The 26,856-nt window shown below is 43.9% G+C and overlaps 1 protein-coding gene and 1 long non-coding RNA gene across 3 annotated transcripts in view; one reads left to right on the top strand and one right to left on the bottom strand.

The window, feature by feature from the left end:
• The window catches only part of LOC131829589 (uncharacterized), a 92,179-nt gene that overhangs the window by 15,582 nt on the left and 49,741 nt on the right, over positions 1-26,856 (top strand). The window lies entirely within an intron of this gene.
• Positions 6,693-26,643, bottom strand: PPP1R17 (protein phosphatase 1 regulatory subunit 17). The gene is made up of 5 exons (XM_059171501.1): positions 26,495-26,643; positions 20,724-20,830; positions 16,116-16,268; positions 14,460-14,612; positions 6,693-7,915 (listed from the first exon to the last, which is right to left on the bottom strand). Exons 2-5 carry the CDS (start codon positions 20,803-20,805, stop codon positions 7,836-7,838), a joined length of 468 nt encoding a protein of 155 aa, XP_059027484.1. The 5' UTR covers positions 20,806-20,830; positions 26,495-26,643; the 3' UTR covers positions 6,693-7,835.

Genomic DNA, 26,856 nt, shown 5'->3' with positions numbered 1-26,856 from the left:
GGCATGGATTTTCCTTTACTCTGCTCTAGCTGAAGTAATGCTTGACAGTACTAAAAAGTATAAATATTTGTACTGTTGGCAAACGTACACGGCTCCTTCACCAAATACCCAAATGGAGAAAAAAAATAAAATAAAATAAAAGCTTCCTCTCTGTTTTGGGTCGTTAGAGCAAAGCTCTAGGAGGGGATTTATAACTACACAGTTACAAATTATGAATGTGCATTTGTTCAAGAACTACACCCTGTTGATTTGCTATTTAGTTTTTTTATTGCTGGCTTTTTGCTTTGCTCTATAGGAGACGGGCTGCGGATTTGGCGGCTGCTCAGACTGAGGAATCACCAGGGACGATGTTCCTATTCAGAAATGCATGGGGTATATCAAAGACAGAGCTTGCAAACATGTATATTAAAACCCATCCATTACCCACACAATGAAAACCAGCATCCCACTCAACATGGGAGGCTTGGGGCTGAGTGTGAACCAAGGACTCTCACGTTGGAGGCGGTTGAAGGAATGCTTGTCCTCCCTAATTATCTCGTTCCTGTGCTTTCTAACCCTGCTCAGCAAAGTCCTCAGGTTTCCCTAAAGGCTAAAGAAGGTGATGGGGAGGGAGGGAGGAGAGTGGAAGTGGGGGGCTTCCCACCATACTCTCACTTAGCACCTCTGCCGCTATGTGTTCTACATATTAGACTCCCCAGTATCATTTCCTTGCAAAAAAAAAAGAAGAAGAATCCCTCAAACCCTTGACAATGGAAGCAAGAAGCTTTCCTGGGGGATTAAGGGATTTAAGGAAGAGCAGAACTGACCATAGTGCTTGTTTCCTTTCTGAATAGAAGCCTTAGAGCAGGGGCACCTGGGTGGCTCAGTGGGTTGAAGCCTCTGCCTTTGGCTCTGTAATCTCTGTCTGTCCAATAAATAAATAAAATCTTAAAAAAAAAAAAAGAAGTCTAAGAGCAGTGGAGATTGACCAGGATGCCTGGAACCCTTCACGTGTAGAATGGCTCATTTCAGCAAATGTGTGGAATTCATTTTTGTTGCTACTACTGTCTGTCAGATGGAGCACAGAATCATGTGGTTGAACACAGAGCCACGTGGTTGCGTGCTGGGATGGGTACGGAGGGCAACGTGTGACTGGGGAAAGAATGAAGGGATCACAAGTCAAGAAAAGAGCTATTTCCCAGAATGCATAAGAATTGACACCAAGACATTGTAATAGCATTGACCAGGCCAGTAAAGGGTTGTATCAGTCACTACGTACTAAAGGACAACCTCATCAGCACTGCAGAAATTAGGGAAGATGTCTTTTTAAAAATTTCCTGAAGCAGGTACCCCTGTCTTATTAATGTTCACTTTTTATTTTATTTTATTGACAGAGATCACAAGTAGGCAGAGAGGCGGGCAGAGAGAGAGGGGGAAGCAGACTCCCTGCTGAGCAGAGAGCCTGATGCAAGGCTCGATCCCAGGACCCTGAGATCATGACCTGAGCCAAAGGCAGAGGCTTTAACCCACTGAGCCACCGAGGTGCCCCGGTGTTCACTTGTTAATTTCATCAATCATGCTGCTAAAGGAGCCGGTCAGTGAAAGTGGGGACGACAGATGATATTGGAGTAGCACTGCAAAAAATGGTGAAAGATTTGCCTCGGCTCATAGAAGCTCCCTTGCCCTTAGCACAGGCAGCATCTGTCTCTCAGACACCTTGAGGGGCAGACTTACCAGGAAGCAAATGAAGCTATTCGTGGCCCCCTGCTGGTAATGGATGGTCCATTTGCTCTTCAGGCTGTGGTTCTAGAGCTCTTAAGAGCAGTCTGGACTTGACCATCCTCACTCTGGAGGGTGTTTCAGACACTTTCCCCTGAGATGGTCCCAGGACCCAGGACCAGCCCGGAGGAGGTACCCTGGGGGCCCAGCCACAGCTATGAGTTGAAGAAGTTTCTCTACAGCAGTCATTCCTCCACAGCCGGCTGCCAGGATCATAGCATAAGGCAAGCAGTTCGTCCTTAGCTGTACAAAACTGTCAAGAGATTAGGAATTTTTGTAACAGGAGGTCCTAGAAAACCTGGCAAATGTGAATTCTTCTAAGACTCAGGCACAGGTGAGCATGGGCTCTGAGGGCTTTGATCCCAGAGGACAAGCCGACTCACCTAGATGTCACCTGGAACAGCAGGAATGACTTGGGCCTTGATGAGTCTCAGTCCACACTGTTCCTGTTTACCTCAGCCAGTTAGGGCATTTGATGTACAAGGAGGCTTGCATTCTCAGTGGTGTGACCCACAAGACCTTGGGCTAGAGACAGAGGGATGGACCAAAACTCTGCAGGCCCAAGGTCAAGGCTGATGGAAACTATGTCTTATAACTCATGGCTCCTAGCCTAAGCTGTTCTGTAAAGTCCACAGACGGCAAAAGGGACTCGAAGTACACAGAAGTTCCTTCTGTGATGAGAAAAAAACAAAGATGCCTTCACATATAATCAATGAGGAACCCAATTGCTATTGAAATAATAATAATAATGATAATAATAATACACATATATGAATAATAAACTGTTCCCACTAATTACATGATCAAACCGACATCTTAACTTTTCTCTAGCCATTTTACCAGTTCTCAAACCTCAAGGATGATGGGCATTTTCTCCCCATTCTGCATAACCACTAGGGAGAGCACGTAAGTCGACAATGCAGCCTCTCGCTGATATTTCTTGAGCATTTAGATCACGCTAAACTCTATACCAGGTACAGGGTGGAAGGGGTGCAGAATCAGATGGGGGGGCGAGGGGTGAGTGAGGAGCGTCCCTGGTGGCGGCAGGACACTGTAGTGTGGCACATATTAGGGGACACCACACATGTTAGGAACTGTCACAAGACCAAGGCCCCTGGAGCCCAGAGGGTAGAGGGATCACTCCCAAGCTCCAGATCTTTGCTTTCATTTTAAGTCAGGAGAAGAAGACGTTAAGCAGAGGTCTGACATGGTCAGATTTGTGTTTTGAAAAAGGTCACTCTGGGGTGCCTGGTGGCTTAGTCGTTAAGGGTCCGCCTTCTACTCAGGTTAGGATCCCAGGCTCCTGGGATGGAGCCCCAGTCCGAGTATGTCGGATTCTGTGCTCAGTGGGGAGCCTGCTTCTCCCTCTGCCTCTGCATGCTGCTCCCCTTACTTGTGCTCACTTGCTCTCTGTCAAATAAATACATAAATTCTTAAAAAAAAAAAAAAAAAAAAAAAAAAAAACCCAAACCAAGAAAAATGTCACTCTGGCTGCAAAGTGGAGAATGGATAATATGGGAACTAGAGTGGAATAAGCAGACGAAAATCATCTGCTCACTACCCTAAAGCGTAGGGTCTGCTCCCCATCATCAAATTTGGGGTGTCCGGAAGTTGAACATATTACTTATGTACTTACTCAAAAATTATACTCCACAGAGAGGGTGGGGAAAAGTCACTAAAAGGAACCACTTATGTATTGCATTTTTGTCTGGATCATTGAAAAATCTCCTTCTTTAACCTTCTCTGACATCCAGACACTGCTTTTAGAGGGGTTTTCAGAACAATTTCATACTCTACAAAGAGCTCTGGGCTAGGAGTTCAGAGACCTGAATTCCCATCTTGGCCTCTCCTCCAAGTCTATCTCCCTGGCTCGTTAGCTTTCTTATAATGGCTTTTGAGGATGAAATAAGATGACAGAGGAAAAAAGGGCAAACAAACACAAAGGCTCAGAACATGCTGTTCCTTTTGTGAAAGACCTTATTTAAGTCGCGTTTAGTACATTTTAAATATACTTTATATATGATTTGGTGGATAGATATTAAAGTATGTATTGTTTTTCTGAAGCTCTCACATAAAAGGCTCTGGAGTTTGTTGTTCTATCCAACCCTGAAAATTCACATTTAGCCTCAGGAGGAAGAGAGACATTGGTGAGGATGGGTGTGATGCATTCCCTTTTCTTTTTCTTCTTCTCGGTGAGTCTCCTGAAGAAGGAGGGCTCTCATCTTATTGGCAGGATCTGCTACTGTAAGTTACCTGTCCTTTTCTTCTTGTGAAATGCAAGTTGATACCTGGGATTTTCGAGGGCAGAGCTCCTTCAACTGTGAACACATTTATGCATGAAGAGTCTTCTGCCTTGATTTTGTGGGTCAGGGACTACAGTCATCCCAGGGATCTGAAACCTCCGTATAGAGACGAACTCCCCAAAGCCAATTCAAAGCAGTCCTGTGTCTAGGCGAGCGGGAGGAGAATATTCTCTGCTCATCAAATTCTCTGCCTTTGAGAGTTTTTGAGTAACATTTTCACACTTGACCAATCACAAGTGGCAAGGGAGCGTCATTTCCACAAGATGACAGAGGGTCTACAAAGTCCATCATGGAACTAGCCTCTTACCCTCAGCTAGGAAAAGTAAGTGCTCGACGAACATGCTATCTCAGTCTATCCTTGTTTTAAGAATCAGCCCAGGACAACACAGGCTTGAGAGGGAGAATTCACTTCATTGGACTTAAAAGGGAATACTGCTTGAGTCCTTTATGGTTCTATCCCCATCCTTCAATACCAGGTCCTTTCTGCCTCTCCTAGTTGATAATTAAACATGTGAAGGAGGCTGTGTGATCTCAGGCAATAGCTTTTAAAGAGGGCCTGGATTTAAAGAAAGGCACCAGTCCTGTTGTGGTTTTTGAACTTGAATTTTTTTTTTAAATTTTTATTTTTTAAAAGATTTTATTTATTTATTTGACAGAGAGAAACAGCGAGAGAGGGAACACAAGCAGGGGGAGTGGGAGAGGGAGAAGCAGGCCCCCTGCTGGGCAGGGAGCCCGATGTAGGGCTTGATTCCAGGACTCTGGGATCCTGACCTGAGCAGAAGACAGATGCTTAAAGACTGAGCCACCCAGGCTCCCCACTGTTGGTGCTTTTGAAAGACAGCTAAGAGTCTCAGGTCTGGTGCCTCCTCATGTCAGGTAGCCTGGGGTTGGTGGATGCCTTCGGAAGGGACAAATGGCCAAATGGTTTGCCAGTTCTGTTGGGGTCTTTAATCTGGGCCTTCTTTCTGAATGGGCTCCATCCAGTGTAATGCTTTTATTTTCTTAATTACGTTTTGTCGCAGGTGGGAAGTTATTCACAATACACCGAGAACTATTTTCATCAGAATGTATCTTCATTATTAAGCCTCTACTTTACCTGCCCGGAAAAGGGTCACATGGGTCAAGGGGAGTAAGGGAGATTAGGCTTCAATCCACATCACCCCTGTGATGTCCAGGGTTGGTTGAAAGTTTGCTTGGCTTTGTCGTCATTGCTTGGTAAATGCTCCTTGGCAGCTAGGACTGTTACTAAGGCCATTCCCAGAAAGAGGAGGGCTGGTCTTTCAGTTAAGCCTGCATGAGCCATGGGATCTCCTTATTAGAAGTCCTTCTTTAGGAGCTGAGTCTTCAGCTCAAATTCTATATAACAGCTACCCATTTAATACCCAGGCAGTAGGGATTTGGCAATAGAAAAGACTCTGAGAATGTCTTAAAACTATCTGAGATAATTTTATTTATTTTTTTAAAAGATTTTATTTATTTATTTGACAGAGAAAGATCACAAGTAGACAGAGAGGCAGGCAGAGAGAGAGAGAGGGAAGCAGGCTCCCTGCTGAGCAGAGAGCCCGATGCGGGACTCGATCCCAGGATCCCGAGATCATGACCTGAGCCGAAGGCAGCGGCTTAACCCACTGAGCCACCCAGGGGCCCCTCCGTGATAATTTTAATGGATCGTGATCGATCCATTTTTTTTCCCCACTTACGAAGCCCTTTGCCATACATTATCTCATTTAATTCTCAAACCATCAAGAAAACCAAATAGGGATTATTATTTTCATTTTCAAGATAAAGACACAGAGATCTCTGACACTTGCTCAGTGTCACTCTGTTGGGATCGGAGCCCAAGGCCTTCGTCTCTGCAATGGTCAGTCTGCTCTCCTCACCACCCAGACCTCAGGATCGGGTTGGGCTTTCCCAGCCTGGCAGTGAGTTTATCGAGTATGTTCTGCAGTCATGCCCGCAGGGACACACCGGGCTTATCAGCCAATCTGACAGTGCAAGACTGCATCTGGGTTTTTCTAGGCAGCATCCCCTTGGTAAAAATTGCTTCCAGTGGTGATATAATCTAATCCTCTTCTGTGCATTCACTACCTTTGGCTTTTTAAAAGAATTTATGGTGGCTGTTGCCCTGCTTACACCTAAACCAGGAACCTGGACACTCCCTGACACGGTGACTGAGGCCATCGGAAGTGAAAGGGGAGCCCTGGGATCAAAGAGGTGAGAGATCAGGGGGAACACCAAGCCTTCACCAGAGGCTCCAAACCCAAATGTGAAGGCTGCCCGGTGAAGCCAGCAGGTAACGTAATCCAGTGGGGGCAGAGGGTGAGTCGAACGTGTGCTCCTTCTGAAAGGGCATCCGGTGCCCAGCATCAGCTGACAGGTGTCACGCTTCTAATCAGGCCCAAGGTTGTCAGATCTTGAGGTGTTTTTCTAAGAGGATCTGGAAATCTAGAATCTGATGATAATTCTCCTGATTGGATTGTTAAATATTAATAGCGGATTCGAACCTTGTTAAGCCCAGGTGGGTCAAAAGCAAACAAATCAATCCTGTGACTCTCTTTTGCAACCTCTTCTCTTTATATTTGCAAGTAAATAATTTTTAGAAGAAATGCACCAGGACAGAAAGATGTGGTCAGAAGCATTTTTATTTTCAGAAGTGTCCTGCATCGTTTCCACATTTGTGAGAAAGCCTCTTGGAGCCAGGGTGTGGACAGAGCTTGGAAATGACCATTTTTAGGCAAGATCTGTTTGAATAGCCCCCTTTCTACTTTTGAACAACAATTTTTGTCTTTCCCTATGTCTGTTGTCTGTTGGATGATGCAAGGTCTCCCTACGGGAGCCACAGACAGCAGGCTGGAGCAGAGTTTCTGTATAGACCCCTGCTCAGGAGCAAACACTACATCTTTCCTTCCCATCCAAGAAAGCATGGGGGGCCTACATAAGTGAGAATGCTAAACATATGGGAGTGGCCTTCCACTGGCCTTAATTAATTTTTTAAAAGTAAGTTTATCACAAATAATATGCTACCTATCATTAGCAATGGTTCACGTGTGACCAGTTCACAAATCTCAGGACAAAGTGGTTAAGAGATGTTTCAAAAAATAAAAATAAATAGGGTATGTTGTTAAGCTTCTCAGTAGACCAGCACTCCCTATCTTTGGCATTTTCAGCCAATGCATGATTGATTGCAGTGATGCCCCCAGTTCACTCACTGTTATGGGATTGGTTACAAGGACCTTGGAAATGTCACCAGAGACACTTGGACTCTTGAGGAAAGACAAAAGAGGTAAAAGACCATGTTCTCCAAAGCAATCAGTGAGTCTGCACCCAAACATTCTTGGCTCTCTAACTGGCAACCGGCTGTCTGAACTTGAACTGCTCTTTGGATCATGTGAAGTCAAGACCCACCCACCAGCATAAACCAAGAAGGAAAGCATTTGCTGTTAGTATTCTTTGCTCCATGGATTGATCCAGAAGATGCAGAAACCAAACACTAGAGCTTTCCCTGTTACCTCCTAATTTAGAATGATCTGTTCCCTTTTCAACTGCCTCAGAAAATGAAAATTCAAGAGGTGGGAATAGAAACCAGATTCAAGAAAGAGGAGCGAGACAAAGAGGTGCCTGGCAATCTGATACAGCATGCCTCTTGGGGGAAAGGTGTCTGGATCTCAAAGGCGGACTATCACAAAATGAGAGCAGAAGCAAGTCTATTTTTTTTCTAGGTCGCCACTGGGAACCAACCTAACCTATTTACAAGTGGTCTCAGGGGAGCTCTCTTTAAATAGCTATCTTGTCACCATCCTTTTCGTCATCTTCCATGATCACTTTGGGTCTCTCGTCCCTGAGCAGTGTCACACCTGCAAAACAAAGCACCGATTTGCAATTAAGTGCCTCTAATGAAAATATTCCAGCGCAGACATGGCGCACAAGAGCATGGCAACCCAGAAATCCCTTAGCATCTGCGGAGCTAAGTGTTAAAGGTGCAGCCCGAGTCAGGGCTCTGGGTGCCTTACTTGGGCTGCGCAGAGGAGCTGTGACTCAATGAGCCACCATTCTGGTGACCAGGAGATGCTTGACCTGGGAGTCAGAGGCAATGTTGACCTCCCAGTCTATGGTCTGCATTTAAGCCTGCAGACCAGGAAGACGAGAGGCAAACAGGCTTTGGAATCCACCTGCTTTGGACCTCTCGTTCTGCCACTCCTCCATTCTGGGTTGGGCCAGATAACACTTTCACACTTGAATTTTCTTGGTTAGAAAAGGAGTGCCCTGATACTTATGTAAAGGGTTATTGTGCCTCCTGAACGAGATACACAGACAGTGTTGAGCCACACCTGTGAGCCCGAGTCCCCTTCTCCTTTCCCTTCACCCGGGCTAGTTCAGTTCCCCTTTCAAAGGAATGGGTCAGCAGCAGGAAGTCAGAATTAAATTCGTTCTTCTAACACCTGGGGAAAAGATTGAGCTGGGGCTCCGGACATGTCATTCCTAAATGTCAGGACCGGTGGGTGAGAAAGTATACAAGGTTCAGAGCAAAAGGAGAAGTTCAAGGAAGTGCAGTGAGTGCTCATAGAGTTCTGTGGCTTCAATTTGAAAAAGTTGTTCTTCATTTTTATTTGATTTTCTTTTTGGGGATGAAAATATCCTTTCTTTTTGGAAATTTTAGGAGCATCAGATGGTTGTTTTATTAGCAGCCTTACTAGGCAAAATTCAAAACTCTCCCTGTGTTGGGCTCCAATATAGTTTATGTTTCAAAAGTTTACTGGTTGTTGAAATTCAGAGGACTGAGCACAGTTTTTTGGACTGATCAGCCGAGTGAAGACCATCCAAGGAGGGCTGGGTGGCTCTGCTCATTCTTTAAATTATGAAGTAGGGCCATTTTAATAAAAAGACAATGGAAGCTATGATTCAAGGCGAGTCCTCCATGATTTCTGTCATCCTCTCCAGCCAACCACCACTGCCTTGCATTGCCCCCACATTCTCACAATTAGAGACCTTTCCATTCATTAAGCATTTCACAAAGATCTAAACATGAGGGTAGAATGCTGTGCACCACAAGAGGCCTTTCTACAACACTGGACTCCATTCAACAGTGGCAAATTAATGAAAACTATGTGTTGATCTTAATGACTATTCATTTGATTCAGTTCCTAGTTTGTTCATATGGGTTCTTTACCAATTAGGTGATATTTATTGGAGGAGAAAAACAATTTCAAGAGTCTGGTTGAAACTGAGGATTTTGCATAAATCACTTATGAAACACAGTGGGAGATATTTTCTCTTCTAACAGCTGCAAGGAGGTTTGGATTTTTATTTGGAATTAAGGCTATCACGGTAGGAGAACAGGAGTAAACTAATGCTAAGTCCCCAATCTTTCCATCCTGATTTCCTTGATATCTTTTCACCTTAAGCCAGATTTGAGTTGATTCAAAGTGGGCAACAGTATTTAAATTCCAGATCCCAGGGCACTTGGTTGGCTCACATGGTTAAGCATCTGCCTTCAACTCAGGTCACTGTCTTTGGGTCTTGGGATAGAGCCCCATGTAGGGCTCCCAGCTCAGCAGGGAGTCTGCCTCTCCCTCTGCCTCTCCCCCTGCCCGTGCTCTCTCTCTCTCTGTATCTCTCCGCTAAAATGAATAAATAAAATCTTAAGAAAAATAAATTCCCAGATCCCAGTCAAATTTCTGATTATTTGGGGTATCCTTGAAACCTAGTCAGATAAGCATCTGGGCCCAAAAAAAAAAAAAAAAAAAAATCCTAGGATTTCAGGGAAGGGAGGAGCCTGTTTAGCCGTCAAGGTCAGCCCTTCCCAAAGTAGGCTAGGCTTTCTACAGGGACAGAGGAGGTGATTTCAAGTGGAAAGTGAACTAGCATTTGTATTGGTAGAATTAAGCATTCTTTTTAGAGGCTGAAGTCAGTGACTTTTCTATCCTGATGCTTCAGATCTGCAACTTTGTTCCTTTGAAGATAAATGAAGTTGATATACACGGGTCTGTGGTTTACCTTAGTCCTGGTCCACTGTTCTGTGGGCAGCAGAGATGTGTCATTGAAGGAATATACACTACAGCCAGAAAGTTTTGCCCTCCTTGGTTGTCATTTGACTTTAAGAAAGTCTCTTAACCTGTCTGAACCTCAGTTTATTCATCTGTGAAACTGGAGAAAAAAAATAAATCCTATCTACCCCAGGGGTGACGCTGCCAGGTAGACATAGACCAACATTCTACAATGCTTCCAGCACACTTTTACATAAACCTCCAGTAAAGCATGTTTCACACTGTAGGAATCACTGGACAATACAACCACCCTCCCTACTGAACCCTGTGGTTCTTAAAGGATATTCTAGCATCTAGTGCAGGGGTTGGGGTACAGTAGAGGTTTGGAAAATGTCAGTTTCTACTCTTCCATTCTCTTTGGAGGAGAGTTTATGGAACTTGGCTCTTTGTTAGAGCCTGCTATGTTTTTAAGGCCAAAGCTTTCAGTCCCAGGTCTCTAAGGGTCAAGAGTTAGCCTTGTAGCAAGGTGTTTTAGGCCATGATCCCATTCAGAGCTGGTCACCTGCATTACAGATATATGCCTCTGATCTAAGGGAACTGGGGCTAAGACACCTCCTATCCTGCAAGCCAAAGCAAAGAGAACACTCTATTCCCAGCAGGACAGAGAAGGTGTCACTTTCAAAGGACACAACAGTCCCCTTTCACCAAGTATATTATTGAGCTTTGATATCCAAATATTCATAGCTCATGGGCCAGTTTTCCAAAAGGCTTCTCTTCAATGCTTCTGGCCTCATGATTCTTTACTTTCTCTGGTTCCCTTTGCCACAGAGCTTAACTAAAGACTTCTTTTTCCTTTAAGCAGGTCTCAGCTACTTGGATCTTACTAATCACAACCCAGTGAACTCTGCCATGTAGTCGCCAAGATGGGGGGCCCTGGCAAATGTGGGCCAAGTTGGGAACAAACGTTGGGTTGGCAAGGAAGCCGGAGATGACTTCTCACTGAGGAGCTGCCTGGCAGTTGGAACCTGTCAAATAAGCTCATTAACCTAGGGGAATGAAGGTAGTTAGCAAGAGATTTAGAAGAGAGAGATAATCCTTGTCCAGTCTTCACTTGCCAAGGGCTAATGAGAGGAGACGTCTCCAGAGTGCATTTATCTGTGAGTTCCTCTCAACACCCTTATTAGAACCAATATGAGTCTCTCTGAACATCTGCCGAAGGCTCTATCCTTATCAGCTTAACTAGCATTTCGATTACTGCCAAATCTTTAGATACTAAAAGGCTCTTCAAAAATAAAGTGCTTCAGCTAATATGCTAATAAAAGATACAGTCATAGAACACCATCTATAATTGCAAATACAACACAGAGATTTGCTGATTCAAGGAATTCCATAATGTGGATAGAGTCCATGAATATATAGCCTCCCTCTCCAGCTCTGTGTGCTTTGCTGCTCTCCTAAGATGTAGATATTGGGATGCAGGCAGCATCCACGGCCAGATAAATAGGGCTCAATGTTCTAGGAAGTCCCTTGAATCAGTGGGTTTATATGGAAAAGTAAAACCTGCATCTAGGAACATTCTTACCTTTAGAAATGATTTGAGTAATCTTAAGGAATATAAGGTTGAGGGGAATGGAGGGAAACTGACATTTACTGAGGACATTAAAAAATCCAGTATCTGTGCTAAGTGCTTTATGTGCTTTATTTAATTATGTTAACAATCCTGGAAGACAGATTTTATGGCCCTCCTTTCAGAAAAGGATGAAATGAAGGAGGCTTTTTTGTTTGTGCTAATTGCCCAGGGTCACAAAGCTAGAACGATTAGAACCAGAGATCAAACTTAGACCTTCTTGCTGTGTGCTAAGGTGACTCTCTGCCCGTAAATATTTTTGTTCTACTACCAAGTCTTCCCCTAGGAGGACTTCAACAAAAACAAATGCAAAAATAGGTAAAAAATAAAGTCTCCCAATGAAGAACTTGTAACTGCAGAATTGCGATTCCAATAGAATATCAAACCAACAGATACTTATTGAGCATTGCTATATAGAAGGGACTGGACTAGATATCAAGGTCAATACTAGCACAGTTCTCATGAATTCATCAAATGTAAGTCAACGTTAAGGACAGCTATGATAATGGCAACAAAAGCCATGAAGACCATACTGAAAGAGATGACAAAATCTTGGTATTTGCATGCCTATGTCGACCACAGAGTTAGTTGAGAATGGAAAGGATTCATTTTGGACTTGAAGGAGTCTTTTAGCAGAGGCCTTGAACTGGTTGAGTCTTGAAAGGTGACTGGAACCAGGACAGAAGCAGAGCTTAGGGGGGAAATGTGTGGTGTGTCGGAGGATCAGTGCGGGTAGGAAGGTATGTCGCTTATGAGAAGCTTGTTTGAGGCAGTTCAGACCCTGCCACTTGGTCCTCAGTCCATTTCTCCAAAAAAGTGCCTCCTCAGGCCCCATGCCTCTTTGCCTGGATCTGCTCCACAGAAATCAGTAACCTTGTCTGCACCTCTGGCACCTCTGACTGCCTATTCATGATGTCTTCTTCTTAGTCTTCTTTCATTTTTTTTCTTTATTAAATAAAATAATGAGCAAACATAGTTCTATAACAACAAAATCTCATCTCCTCCCAAAGTGTCCCTTCTGGAGTGCCATTAGTGCCGAAAGTCCCAACTATACCACAGTACAGTGAGAAAATGCCCACAGGAGACACAGACCTGGCTTAGTGCCCCAGCTCTGCCACTCACTGCATTTGATCTTAAACATAATTTGGTCCTTTTACCTGTCCATCTAATCATCTCATCATCATCCAACCAATCAGCCAAGAAGCTATCCATCCATCAATGCCATCTTTCAGTTTCTTTATCTGTAAAGGGAGTTAATAGCTACTTTTCTTGCATTATTTAGCTGATTTAAAAAAATTCACGAGACATACCAACCTCAGTATCTAATATTTAGTAGGGTCTCAGTAAACACCAGTACATTTTCTTCTCTGCCACCCACCTCTAAATACCTATATAACACACACACACGTGCGCGCGCGCGCACACACACACACACACACACACAGAGTCTAATGATCTAATCATGAGTGTACATGTCTTATTCCCTAACCTCCCCATAAAATTGTCAGGGAGAAGACTATACTTCACATATTAGCTGCTGTATAGCTTTGGGCTGTGCACAGTTTGGCAAGATTTGGGGTTTGATTCGACACATATTAATATAGCTTTTATAAAGGCAATACTTTCAGGATTAAAAAAAGTAAAATCTTGCCATTTGCAACTGCATGGATGGAACTAGAGGGTATCATGCTGAGTGAAATAAGTCAATCAGAGAAATACAATTGTCATATGATTTCACTCCTATGTGGAATTTAAGAAACAAAACAGAGGATCATAGGGGAAGAGAGGGAAAATAAAACAAGACAAAATCAGAGAGAGAGATAAGCCATAAGAGACTCTTAATCATAGGAAACAAACTGAGGGGTGCTGGAGGGAAGAGGGTGGGGGATGCCACCTGGCATCACTGGGTGATGGCCACTAAGGAGGCACGTGATGTAATGAGCACTGGGTATTATACAAGACTGGTGAATCATTGAACTCTACCTTTGAAACTAATAATACATTATATGTTCATTAATTGAACTTAAATAAAATAAAATTTAAAAAATAAAATAAGTTAACATTTTTATTATGGGAGTTTTCAAAATAGAACTGTATTTGATACTTGCTAACATTCTGTCATTTTTGTTTTATCTAACTTTCTTTATTTTTGAGTATTGTAAAGCAAACTCCCTCTAACATTTCCATATATAGCTCTAACACTAAAAGCTTTTTAAAACCATAACTAAACTGCTATTATCATATCTGACAAAATTAACAATAAATACACAATTTTATCTAAAAAAAAAAAAAGATGATACTTTCAGGGATCATTTCTAGAGTTTGCTACTAAAGGTAGCTCTCACTATTTCTACGCCTCACTTTCTCTCTCTCTCTGTCTCTGTCTCTCTGTCTCTCGCAGTGAAGATCTGGTCAATACATCCAGCCAGGTGTCTTGGGAGATTCAGCCATCATTTGTAGGATGCATGATCCATGGAAGGCTGGGGAGGAGGAGATTTCAACTCTTTTCAAGGACTCACTGACATTTCTATTTCATTGGCTCAGTGGACCTGCCCAGATCTGCTGAAGCACAAGGAATGCTCTGAACCCCCCCCCACCCCATTTCCAAGTCAGTCCTTGGGGAGCTGCCAGGGAAGGTAAGCCTGAAAGGCAGCAGTAAACTCTTTAACTCCACAGAGTGCTTCTGGGTGACACAGGACAGAGGCCATGCCCGTGGTACCTCCAGATGGCAGGGCTCCTGAGCTGTTCCCATCACCCCCTGCAAATGCCTTGCGTCAGCTCTTTTACCTGCTGCAAAGGGGGACACGTGCAGGGCAGGTGTGTCTTTTCTCCTTGGTTTTTTCGGTTCCAGGTCAGTGTTATGAAGAGCTGGACTCATCTTGCCTGTTGGGTGTCTCTCCTGAATGTCGTATCTTTTAATTAAGTGTTCTGAAAGCACACCTGCATGGTTAGGGGGACAGAGGGAGAAACACGGTCAAATACGTCTATCGTGGGATGTCTGGGTGGTTCAGTGGGTTAAAGCCTCTGCTTTCGGCTGAGGTCATGATTCCAGGGTTCTGGGATCGAGCCCCGCATCCGGCTCTCTGCTTGGCCCGGAGCCTGCTTCCCTTCCTCTCTCTCTGCCTACTTGTGATCTCTGTCTGTCAAATAAATAAATAAAATAAAAAAAAATACATCTATCCTGATATGTAAGGATGATGCATGTGTATTTGCACATATCCCTAGTGATGGTAGTCAACATAGCTTTTCAAACTTATTTTAATAAAAGCTTTTTTTATATTAGAAAATCACATCTATCGAATCTATGACACAAAGGGTTTTGCATGCCTGATTTTATTTTAGTCTCACAAAACCTGGAGGAATTTAATATTACTGCCACTATCACCTATCTGGGGAAGGCGAGGCAAAGCAAACATGCCCACAGTGACACAGCTTGCAGGGGGCCAAGCCAGGAAGCCAGCCCACGTCTGTCCTCCTCCGAGGTCCATCCTCGTGAGGGTGGTGGATCATTTGCTTCTCTGCAAGCCATACGTTTGGCTCTTCAGTGACCTCCCTGCCTTTTCACTTCTCCCACACATGGCATTTCTCTCCATCACTTACAAACTCCCTGAAAATAGCCTCTTCTATATAACTTTCCACAATCCACTGCCCAGGCTGAGCTCCTGAAGTCCTTCTGGAAAAACCTCATTACAGCCTTAACAGCTTACTGCGTATTTCAGCCATTTATGTGTTTCTATTATTTCTCAGAGGACTGACGGTTTCTTCTCAGGAAGCTCTCTGTTCTATTTGTTTTGTCTCCCTCCAAGTGGCTTGTGAGTGGAGAGAACATTACATCAGTGGCCCGGAGGAAAGGAGAGAAGGAAATAAGAACACACAAAACTCTGGGGAAACAAGAGAGTCACATCACACATGAGGTTGTTACAGAGACATGTTAGCTGTTCCCCAGACCATTTTGCTTTTCTCCTGGGCACACAGCTGGGTGACATCTCTCTGCTGCCTTTGCAGTCAGGGGACATTTGTGGGTCACTTTTGGGTGGGCCAGTCTTCCAGTCTATTCTTCCCCTTCCCCCCAACCCCGCCACCTCTCCTACTTCCTTCGTCCCCCTGCTTGCTGGATGCTGATGCTCATGGTGACTTTGAATGCCATGTGCCAGTGAGGTCCGAACTCTCATCAGCTGGAGTCCCTGAATTACCATTTGGAGCAGAACCTGCCTCCCCAGCTTACACTACTGATGAGTGAAAAAAAACCCTTGCGTTGTACCGCTAACATTTTGCAATTTGTTTTCTATAGCAGCTGACCATATTGTAACGAAGACAGGTGCAGGGATAGTACCAGTGCTTCAAAAACACCCAAATAGGTAAGGAAATCTTTCTAAGACCAATGTGATCTAGTGGTAGCGGTTCCCCCTCACAGACATGCAAACCGACCTTCTTGTCCATTACCTGGTATAAAAGGTGGGATGTGCAGTGCTGGTGTATCTTTTCTCCTTGGTTTCTTTTGTTCTGACTCAACATTCAGGGCGACCTGTGCATTTTTTCCCTTTCTTGGCTTCTTTTTAAGATCACAGTCTTTAATGAGCTGGTCTGAAAGGTCATCTGATTTTGATAGGATGCAAAGAAAAAAAAAAGAATATAACATGAGTAGGGTTCACACACAAACTGGTTGGTTTCCAATTACTTGTAGAAGCCATTTGATCTGAAAAAGAAAAGGATTTATATATTTTGGGCTAGTCTACAGAGGACCTTCATAGTCTTGTACAAATGTATAGAATTAAACAGAAAACGGGAATCGTCTATGAGACTCCAAATGACGAGAGCTCTAATGGCTGGATAATCAAAGCAAAGAAGAACTTTAAAATACAGCTAGACAAGTCAGAGTGGGCTTGAGTTAAATTTCTGATAGAATAGCTTCTCTGTGCTAAATGCTCTTTAATATCCTTTGTTCAAGGCTTGCTCTCTTGAAGACTGCATGGGCTGGTGCAGAGCCATGCATGCTCTTTAGTCTTTGGGGAAGGTTCTCTGCAAATTCCTCACCTGCCTTCATTTCTGTGGCCAGCCGGGTCACACTGACCATTCACACTTGCCTTCAGCATTGGTCTCTTCATTCACTTCCCCCCTGGCTTTGCAATTCTCCCGTTTGCCCATCCTCACTCCAGGTCCTCTTGTCTTCTTACTCAGCTCTTTACCTTCCTCCGTTCCCAGAGCTCATGAAGCTTGGATTCTGCATCATGTCCATCAGATGTCAGTGTGTGTGATGAGTCCAATCTGATCACTCCTCGCCCGTGAGAGTATGTTCTCTGCTCCATCCAACTCCTCAATGCTTTGGGTGATGGCGTGCCACTTCTTTGAGCGTCTCTGTCATTGTTCTAGACAATGACACTTGTTTTTTTGTTTTTGTTTGTTTGTTTTTTTTAAATTTCTTTTCAGCGTAACAGTAATCATTGTTTTTACACCATATCCAGTGCTCCATGCAATACGTGCCCTCCTTAATACCCACCACCTGGCTCTCCCAACCTCCCAACCCCTACCCCTTCAAAACACTCAGGTTGTTTTTCAGAGTCCATAGTCTCTCATGGTTCACCTCCCCTTCCAATTTCCCTCAACTCCCTTCTCCTCTCCATCTCCCCATGTCCTCCATGTTAACAATGACATTTGTTTAATCTATCGTGATTTATCTCCTGCTCTTTACGGAGACTTCTTGGAGATTAAAGATTATATCCCTTTTTAAAAAATATATTTTATTTATTTATTTGACAGACAGAGATCACAAGTAGGCAGAGAGGCAGGCAGAGAGAAAGGGGAAGCAGGCTCCCTGCAGAGCAGAGAGCCTGATGCGGGGCTCGATCCCAGGACCCTGGGATCATGACCTGAGCCGAAGGCAGAGGCTTTAACTCACTGAGCCACCCAGGTGCCCCAGATTATATCCTTTTGACAATTTAATTCTTAATTGCCTCTCCCTCCCATAAATGCATCTTGAATGGATAAGTGGTATGGACTGATCTGAGTTCAATTGCTGACTCTGTCACTTATTAGTTCTGAGAACTTGGCCCTTAATTTCTAGGAACTTTAATATTGTCTCAACTTCTAAAGTGGGGATAATTTTAAATCAGTGTGTGTGTGTGTGTGTGTGTGTGTGTATGACAGAGACAGAGACAGAGAGAGATGACTACATTTGGTAAATGTTGAAAAGCAGTTGTTACATTTGATATATTTTAGATCCTCAAGAGAATGTTCACTCTGGTCATTGCTCACCCTCTAACCTTCTACAGGGTCCAAAGGAAGGTCCACCTCCCTGCCCTGTCTCCATAAGTCTTCCCAGTCTTGGGCGTCCTGTCTCATTTTCTGGATATCTGCAGGATTTTTGCTCACGTAGCACTTTTTCTGCATAAGTCTTCTCTGCCTTCTTTGATGACAGATATCTTGTGTTTTATCCCCTTGAAACAATTAATAAATATTTGTTGAATGTATGCTTGAATGAATGACCTCACGCATGTTATGAATAAGGATATAGTCCATTAGGGTTCAAAGAAACCACAGACATAGAAGCTGTCTGCCTTCTCTGGAAACTCACTATGGTCTGGCTACCGTCTGGTACATCTACAACTGTGGATGAATTGGGGGAAATTTAGAGATTAACTCGATCTTTTCAGCCCCTTCTTTCTTTCCTTCTCCCTTCCCTTCTTTCTTTTTTTCTTGGTTCCTTTTTTTAAAAGATAGATTTATATTTTTATTTATTTAAAGATTTTATTTATTTATTTGACAGACAGAGAGCACAGGTAGGCAGAGTTCCAGGCAGAGGGAGAGGGAGAAGCAGGCTCTCTGCTGAGCAGGGAGCTTGATGCAGGGCTCGATCCCAGGACCCTGGGATCATGACCTGAGCTGAAGGTAGATGCTTAACCTACTGAGTCACTCAGGTGCCCCAGGTTTATTTATTTTAGAAAGAGAGAGACACAGAGAGAGAGAGACAGAGTGCGTGAGTTTCAGGGAGGAACAGAAGGAGAGAATCTTTGAGTAGACTCCCTGCTGAGAGTAGAGCCCAATCCTGGCATCCCCGAGATCATGACCTGAGTTGAAATCAAAAGTCGGGTCCTTAACTGACTGAGTCACCCAAGTGCCCCTCTCTCTATTTCTTTTTATGAAAATATTCATGTCAGTGTCTTTAAAGTGTGGAGGATTAAATGTGTCAAACCTGTTCACTTCAGTTTTGTGGGTCTAGAGGCAACCTGTGTCATTCATAATGTATTTATTTGACAAAAACTGATGAAACTCATCCTCTATGCCAGGCCTTGAGCAAGATTCTAGGACTAAAAAGACAAATAAGAAATAGTTCTTCTTGGGCACCTGGGTGGCTCAGTGGGTTAAGCCACTGCCTTTGGCTCAGGTCATGATCTCGAGTTCCCGGGATCGAGTCCCGCATAGGGCTCTCTGCTCAGCAGGGAGCCTGCTTCCTCCTCTCTCTCTCTGCCTGCCTCTCTGCCTACTTGTGATCTCTCTCTGTCAAATAAATAAATAAAATCTTAAAAAAAAAAAAAAGAAATAGTTCTTCTTTTCAAGTTGCTATGGTCTATTGGGCTTTATGCCTGGATAGTCCTTTGTTTTAGAAAACCCAATATACATGAGAAAACCACCATTAGAAATACTTAGTAGCCACACATTATTATGCTTCCATCATCCAAAGATCACAGTACATAACCAAAAAATCAAATAGCATGATTCTCTTTAGCCATATTTAATAGTAATAAATATTTCCTTTCACCTAAAGGATTTGAATAAATCCATCCAATCATTTCAATTTAATAAACATTTATTGAGATCATACTGCATGTAAGGCACTGAACCATGTGTTTTTAAGGTTACATATACAAGAAAAAAGAGGTAAGAGGGGACCTTAATCGAGTACCACTTATGTACTAGATGATTTCACATTCTTTCGTGTAAAAAAATTTTTATTTAACTTCAATTTCATCAACATATACTATATTATTAGTTTCAGGGGTAGAATTTAGTGATTCATCAGTTGCATACAACACCCAGTACCCAGTGCTCATTCCATCAAGTGCCCCCCTTAGTGCCCATCATCCCATCACCCCATCCCCTAACCCCCCTCCCCTATGTTTCTTAAGGCCTGGCTGAAAATACAACTTGAAAAATTTATTGCTCCATAGCACAGTTAACTTCTCCCCATATCATACATACCATAGATGTTTGTTGAACGAATACATATTGCTCAGAATGGGTGCTGCCCAGCCGTGGGGTCTCTGGAAGTACAGGCTGGATGTGGACCCGTCACGGATCACCCTTCCACCCCAGGATACGACTCAATGCACAGTACAGGGAGCAAGAGATTTGCTACGATTTTGACTTTTACTTCCATTGCACTTTTTCCCCACTTTTCGAGAAATCCTGAACATAAACTATCTTGATGGCAAATGGGGAGAGGGGAGAGGAGGGGGGGAGTCATAACCAGGCGAGACATAAACAAAGGCTATGAATATGCAAAAAGCCCATCCATCAAAAGTCTGAGTGTCTCATTTTTAGAAATGGGTAGAGGCAGAAATGTTTCTGGTATTTTCATTACAAAGGTTATGCAAAAAGTCAGTTCTGGGAAGGAAACAGATTGACAATAAAGCAGAAAAAGGCTATTTAAAATTCTGTCTTGATAGGCAAAGAGAGATATTTGAAATATTTTATTGGCACTGCACATGGGGTGTAACTGTGCCGACAAATACTGGAAACAAACCGTGCTGCCACGTTCCATTTATTGCCTCAAAAATGCTCTGCCTGGGACTCCATTAGACCCCAAAAAAAGAGGACAATGCCTTTTCTCGCTTTTTCTAACTCTAATGAACCTCTCTCTAGTGATTCCACTAATATTTACATGGCAGACCCCACAGAGTCATGGCTATTTGCCTGTCCATCTGGTGTTGGCCGTCACCAGAAGGCCCACATGATCAGGTTTCAGGGGGCCTCCCTCTGACTTGCCTGAAAACCCAATGGCAGAGGCCCCTCCTTTCTGACTTCTGCTACTGCCATTCCCACTGGAGCTCTTACCTAAGTGGTCACAACGAGGGTCTAGCTTGTCCAGTCTGTCTTCTGAGAGCTCCAATGGCTGCATTTGCTCAGTGGACATCATCGAAGGAGGTGTTTCTTCTCCAGCACTACGGAAGCATAAGAAACAAGCCTATTATTGTGTCCTCTGCTCATTTGTTCACTTGTGAAGTAAGTATATTTATTGAGCACTTACTATTGTGTTTTCAATTTAATCTTATTTTCCAAATCTGCTTCTCTTACTTACCTACTAGAAGCTCTAACTTAAGATTTAAGTCAAAATAAATGAAACAACACACACAAACACACATACACACACACGGATTTGTTGGTAATTGTCATGCATCAAATGTTCAATATTTATCTTCTTTCAGAAGCACTGTGGGAGTTTCAGAATGAATACTTGTCAATTCTGAATTAGAAATGAGTTAGTTAAGAATTACAGAAAATCTTGATTAAATCTTGCTTATATTTTTCAATTGAGTTCTGTGTAATAAGATTATTCCTATTTCTCAGATGATGAAACCAAGAATCCGAAAACACAATTAATTTGTTTAGTCACATAACTATTAAATAGCCAAGATCCAAGTTACTAAATGGCCTAGATCCAAATCTAGTTCTGAAGACTTCCAGTAGACACGCAAAACTCTCAGGCAGTGATTCCACTGAACGTAAATTGAACCAAGCTTCTGGTTTTCTATCATTAAGTGCTATGTTTTATATGCACATATGCATTAAATATATGTAGCATGTATATAAATATTGCATTACACATATATAGCATGCAGTGTACACTGTAAAATAACTTCAAAGTAACGAGATTTCCTCCCTATCCATATTCCAGATGGTAAAGTCCTGCTAGGAAAAAAATCTAACTCTTGAAATGGATCCTTATTATTTTCTCCTTAGAGAGTTCTGACATTAGAGCAAGTCTGCTCCCCCCATTTTTCCTAAACCACAAATCCATTGAACTTTCCAGAGCTATTAGTTGTAGCCCTTGTCCAGGAGGAGTGGAAATCCAGAATGGACATGTGTCAGGTCTGAATGAGAAATGCGTTAGTTGAGACTTACAGAATCTGATTCTGTTTCTTTCTGATAATTTATTACTCATGTCCCATCACAATGAGAAGGCTTAGAGAGGAATAAGATTCAAATGACCCAAACATCCTTTTTTCTTAAGATTCCTGGATCACTGGTCTATGGATGAACACAGAGACCAATGGTGTTAACATTTTGAGTAGAATGAGTTCAACTCCGTCGTCTTCTGAAGAATAAGTCGGTTTTCTCCAGGAAGCCTGGAGGGCCTCTCCCCCTACCAGCTGAGATCACGGCATAGCAGATGGAGCTGTTCACAGGTTCCTTGACCCTGGCTTTTAGAGTTACTCTGAGCACACTGATTGTACTGAGTGACTTCAGCAGAAATCAATTCCGACCATTGTGTTAGTGTCTGTATAGAGACTGCCAGCTCCCCAGGAACATAAGGAGGTATGTGGCTCACTTGGGAGGCTCCCACCTGCTTGAGTAGAGGGGGGAGCTATGGGACCATCAGTCGGAATGAGTGGGCTCAATGCTGAGGCCTTCAGGAGAAGTGACAGCCTCAAATACAGCCTGTGCACCTACTTAGCTAATCTTCCTCCTCTTTGGGCAGAAAATCAAGAGCTCTGTCCTTGACTTTGTGCTGAGATATTTTGTGCTAGGTCCCCACAGAGGACCTAGTCAAAAAATACTCATTCTCCAGAAAGAAAGCGGAGGCTCAAAAAGATTGAAGTCACCTCGTATTAGTGCCATGCTCAGAGTCAGCGTAATTGTTTGAACCCAGGCCTCCTGCCTCCTACCCTAGGTCCCATCTGGCAATGGTCCCCCTCTCGTTTTCTTCAGCCACAGTCAGCTCTTCTTTGTACTTGGGTCATATGGCTGCTTCTGTGTGCCCAATAGTGGGTTATTTAATCTGAATCTGAGTTTTGGGTTCCAGCGGATCCAGGTAAAATTTCAACTCTCTACCTAAAAAACTGTATGACTTCGGTGAAGAAATCTTTGGGATGTAGTGAGGGTGAATGGAGCCCAAGTACAATATAATCACATCCCTTTCTTCTTACAAGCGACAGCCGCTGTGCTAGAATGATGGAAAGCTAGTTCGCATCTTTGTGGTGCAGCCATAGCTGGGCGCCCAAGGACGTAGGTCCCTTTCTGTCTCCCTATCCCATTCCTATCCTCCATTTTACTATCTGCAAAATAGAGATATCAGTATCTACCTCACCGAGTTACTATAAGGGTTAACTAGAACAGCTCCCTGCTTTGTACACTGCGCGTACTGAATCCATGACATTGTTCTGTAGCTGATGAAGGCCAGCTTGTATAACCAAAAAGTACTAAAGATAATCAAATCTTTCATTTTCATCTAGATACCAAACCACAGGAGAGCTAGGCTTCATCGGAGCAAAATAACTTTCACAGTACTGGACTTGAGAGAGAAGAGAGAGAAGCATCCCCCTAACAGGGGATTCATGCCAGTGTCCGACGTCCCTGGACAAGGCAAGGGCCCACACTTTTCCCCCAAGATAGCACCTAGTGTCCACGGGGGAAACAACACTGGTTTAAACCAGTGTGATTGCAAGGGTGCCAGCAGCGGACTGCCCAGCCTCCGTGCGCTAGGGGGCTGAAAGGCGGTTTTCAGATTGGGGCTTTTACAGCAAAAAAATACTCTGAGCTGGGCAGGGGTGTGTTGGCCCAGGGGATTAGAAGAGACTTTTATGGTGGATGATGTCATTGAGCTCTTCTGGGCAGAGAAGTTGCACACAAAGAAAGGAACAAATACGCAAGGAGATGGAGGTTTGGTGTAGTGTCACCTTATTAGTAACTGTGGCTTTACCTGCCTGTTGAGCGTTAGTGTAAGATGACCCCGTCTCCCCACCCACGCACCACTCCTCTCCTCAGGGAGAAGGGCTGTGCTTGGTGAGTGAAAACACTGTTAGACGTGAGCCAGTCTAATTCTTGAACTAAGAAATGGAATATTTTGGGTCCTCCTGCGTGGCTCAGTTGGTGAAGCATCTGCTTTCGGCTCAGGTCATGATCCCAGGGTTCTGGGATCCAGTCCTACATTGGGCTCCCTGCTCAGCCGGAAGCCTTTTTCTCCCTCTGCCTGCTGCTCTCCCTGCTTAATCTCTCTCTCTCTCTCTCTGGCAAATAAATGAACAAATCTTAAAAAAAAAAAAAAAAAAAAGAAATGGAATATTTCCACTTATGATTCCTGATCCTGCCCATGCTTTCCTTTCATTAATTTAGCTTCCCTACTCCATGCGCTGGCCAGAGGACCCTGCTCTGGTCATGCAGCCCAGGAAGATTTCATTGTCTCCCTCAGCAGATCTCTGTTCAGGAGCTTCTGAAACGCTGGCTCTTTTTTCATTCCTAAATTCCTGGTCCCTCGGGTGTTCAGATTCCAACCAGGGGGCTAGCCCTGCCCGTTCTTAAAGATTTTATTTATGTATTTGACAGAGAGAGAGATCACAAGTAGGCAGAGCAGCAGGCAGAGAGAGGGGGAAGCGGGGCTCGATCCCAGGACCCTGAGATCATGACCTGAGCGGAAGGCAGAGGCTTAACCCACTGAGCCACCCAGGCGCCCCAGTTTAGGGCCGTTCGTACATGGTGCCTTGCGGGGATTGCATGAACTGTTCTCTAGCACAAAGGTTTGTGACCCTTTAACCTTCTCTTGCGGTTTCCTGTGTGCCTGGTGAAATCTCTGGATTTTAGCAATCACACAGTGACATATGTGGATGCGGTCGTGCTCCCCTGCCTCCCCCGGAAAGCATGTAGCTATGTGAGCCATGGAAATCAGGAAATTTTTCCTATATGACCCTCTTAAGGGGGGTGTCACAGGAAACCCACAGTCACACCCACTAATTCCATAGCAAAAACATGAACATGTGCACCAAATGCCATGAATAAAAACTACACCAATGTTCATATCCTCTCAGCTCAGATCTTGCTACCAGATACATTTATGTTGAACTTAAGAACAACTAAGAACTTCTGGTCTTCAGAGTTTTTCAGATTTCTCAATTAGAGAATAAAGGATGGTGGGTCGGTATTCACTTTCTCGATGCCATTTGAGCGATGAGGACGGCTTGGTGTAGCATGTGCAGGAGGAAAACCAAGCGATAGGCTTTCAGGGGTTTGAGGAGGTTTTCAGGACCCAATATTAAACTTTAGCAACTCTTTTTTTTTTTTTTTTTTTACCTTCCTTTTCACAAGAGACAAGGCCCTTCTTCTCACAGAGAGACACTTGCAAATGCAAATACCACTGAGGGAGGGGCTACGGTAACTGACATCACACAACACACAGGTCACCTGTGCATTGAATGGCAAGAGTCACCCTCTCTTTTGAGAATAGGACCTGGAACACCAGGGACCTGGGAAGGAACTCCAGCAGAATGCAGAAGGATAGACAAGGCAGGGCGGCTGCTGAAGCTGAGGACAGCGTCGGGGGAGCCCACCTCCACCAGCACAGAGCCAGCTCCTGGTTTAGGGCAGGAGTGCCAGTTGCTCAGCTAAAAACATCCGTCAATTCAATCTGAGGTCGGAAGTGAGTCTGGGCATTTTGCCCTTCTTGATACCGAGTATGTTCCTTAGTTGGATGTTAGAATATGAAGTTTAACTCAAGGTCACTGACAGCAAGCATTTGGTGCAATATGGGATAGAAGCAAATGTTTGATTACCTGTACCACTCTCTAGCTGGGTGAACTTGGAAAAGTGGTATGCCCTCCTGGAAACTTAGTTTCCAAATCTGTAAAGTGGGCTGATGGTGGCTTTTCTCCAGGATTGAGAGTATTCACAGTACACTGTGTGTAAGGTTCCAGCCCAGATCCCAGCACATGCTGACCCTTCAAGAAGTGTAGGTTGCTTTGTTTGTTCTTTGCCATCCTCCCTTTGTGATTATACGATGTGTATATCTCAACTGAATCATTGGAACCATCTCCTTGCCCCATCTCTGGCCTTCTCTGAAGCTAGTAATGAGATCAGCGCGATCCAAGCTTCCAAGCTACAAACCAATGGGAGACACCCCCCCCCAGCCCCGCCCCACTTTCCCGGTCTGGCGAACACGGTACTCCTGATTGTCAGGAGCGACCTGACACTTGGCTTAGTAGTAATGAAATTCCAAAAAATTCTAAAGAATTTCCCCAAAGTTATCAATTCTGGACTTACTCGATGTAATAAAAAGTTAGAAGGTTATGACCACAGTCCGATTTGGTGTCTGATGATGTACAATTCATATCCACTGTCAAATCTCTTTTTAACTAGAGGATTGAATTCAGGTAAAAAAGTACTACATTTTAAAATCAAGTTTGTTCATTAAAAGACAAATGTGCAGTATTCCTCCTAGGAGTGACTCTTCCTTGAAGTAGGGCATGGAAAGGGTTTTTTTTTTTTTACTAAGCACACTCTCCCTAGCCTCCTTCACCTTTTGCATACACAGGTATACCAATGTTCCTCTGGAAACTTAGCAACTGAATTTTCAAAAATTCTGACTCTCACAGAATTCAGGACTCTACCTTCCTTAGAAAAAAATGTCTTGAGGGTGATAACTTTCCCTGTTCCCCATCTAGCCCCCGCTTAACCTTGCTCCAGAAAGCACACTCGTGCCCCCACCCCCTACCCCCCACCCTTGCTCCACCAGCTGCAGCCCTCTTTGTCCCAGCAACCATAAAGAACCTATAACTTATGGGGAATTTGCTTTTCTTGCCATGAAAGTTCTTGGAGTAAAAATCGGAAGCACTTACCAATGAGTGCCGGCGCTGGGATGAGGCGAGAGATGGGGAGGGCAAGCCTTCTCCCTGAAGCTGGGCAGGCTTTTCTACAGCAGCGGCTGCTCCAGCTCCTCTTATCTAGGGACCAGCTGCTGCTGTTGCCATGGGGATGCTCCGTTTCACGGGCGCCAGGGCAAGGGGGATGGAGAGGGAAAGAGGACTGATCTCGCTGCCACTGTTCCCGACTGCAAGAACTGTCCCTTTCAAAAACACAATATGGAGTTGTGCTTTGAGTACCTAGTTTGCAAGGCTGGAGAGACCCAGACAAGCCAGCTCGACACTTTATTTAGTTAGACACTTTAATCTCTGAAACCACCCTATGTAGTAAGATGTTT

Source organism: Mustela lutreola, chromosome 4 (assembly GCF_030435805.1).
Source record: "Mustela lutreola isolate mMusLut2 chromosome 4, mMusLut2.pri, whole genome shotgun sequence".
Taxonomy (NCBI): Eukaryota; Metazoa; Chordata; class Mammalia; order Carnivora; family Mustelidae; genus Mustela; species Mustela lutreola.
This window is presented reverse-complemented; position numbering and strand designations above follow the sequence as displayed.

What these genes read in the sequence shown, in the direction of transcription:
- PPP1R17 (XM_059171501.1), bottom strand. Translation starts at nt 20,805, where the DNA reads ATGATGTCCACTGAGCAAATGCAGCCATTGGAGCTCTCAGAAGACAGA. An exon ending in CATCCCACCTTTTATACCAG is followed by an intron (nt 14,613 to 16,115) that starts GTAATGGACAAG and finishes CTAACCATGCAG; the next exon opens with GTGTGCTTTCAGAACACTTA. An exon ending in CGTGTCCCCCTTTGCAGCAG is followed by an intron (nt 7,916 to 14,459) that starts GTAAAAGAGCTG and finishes TTTGTTTTGCAG; the next exon opens with GTGTGACACTGCTCAGGGAC.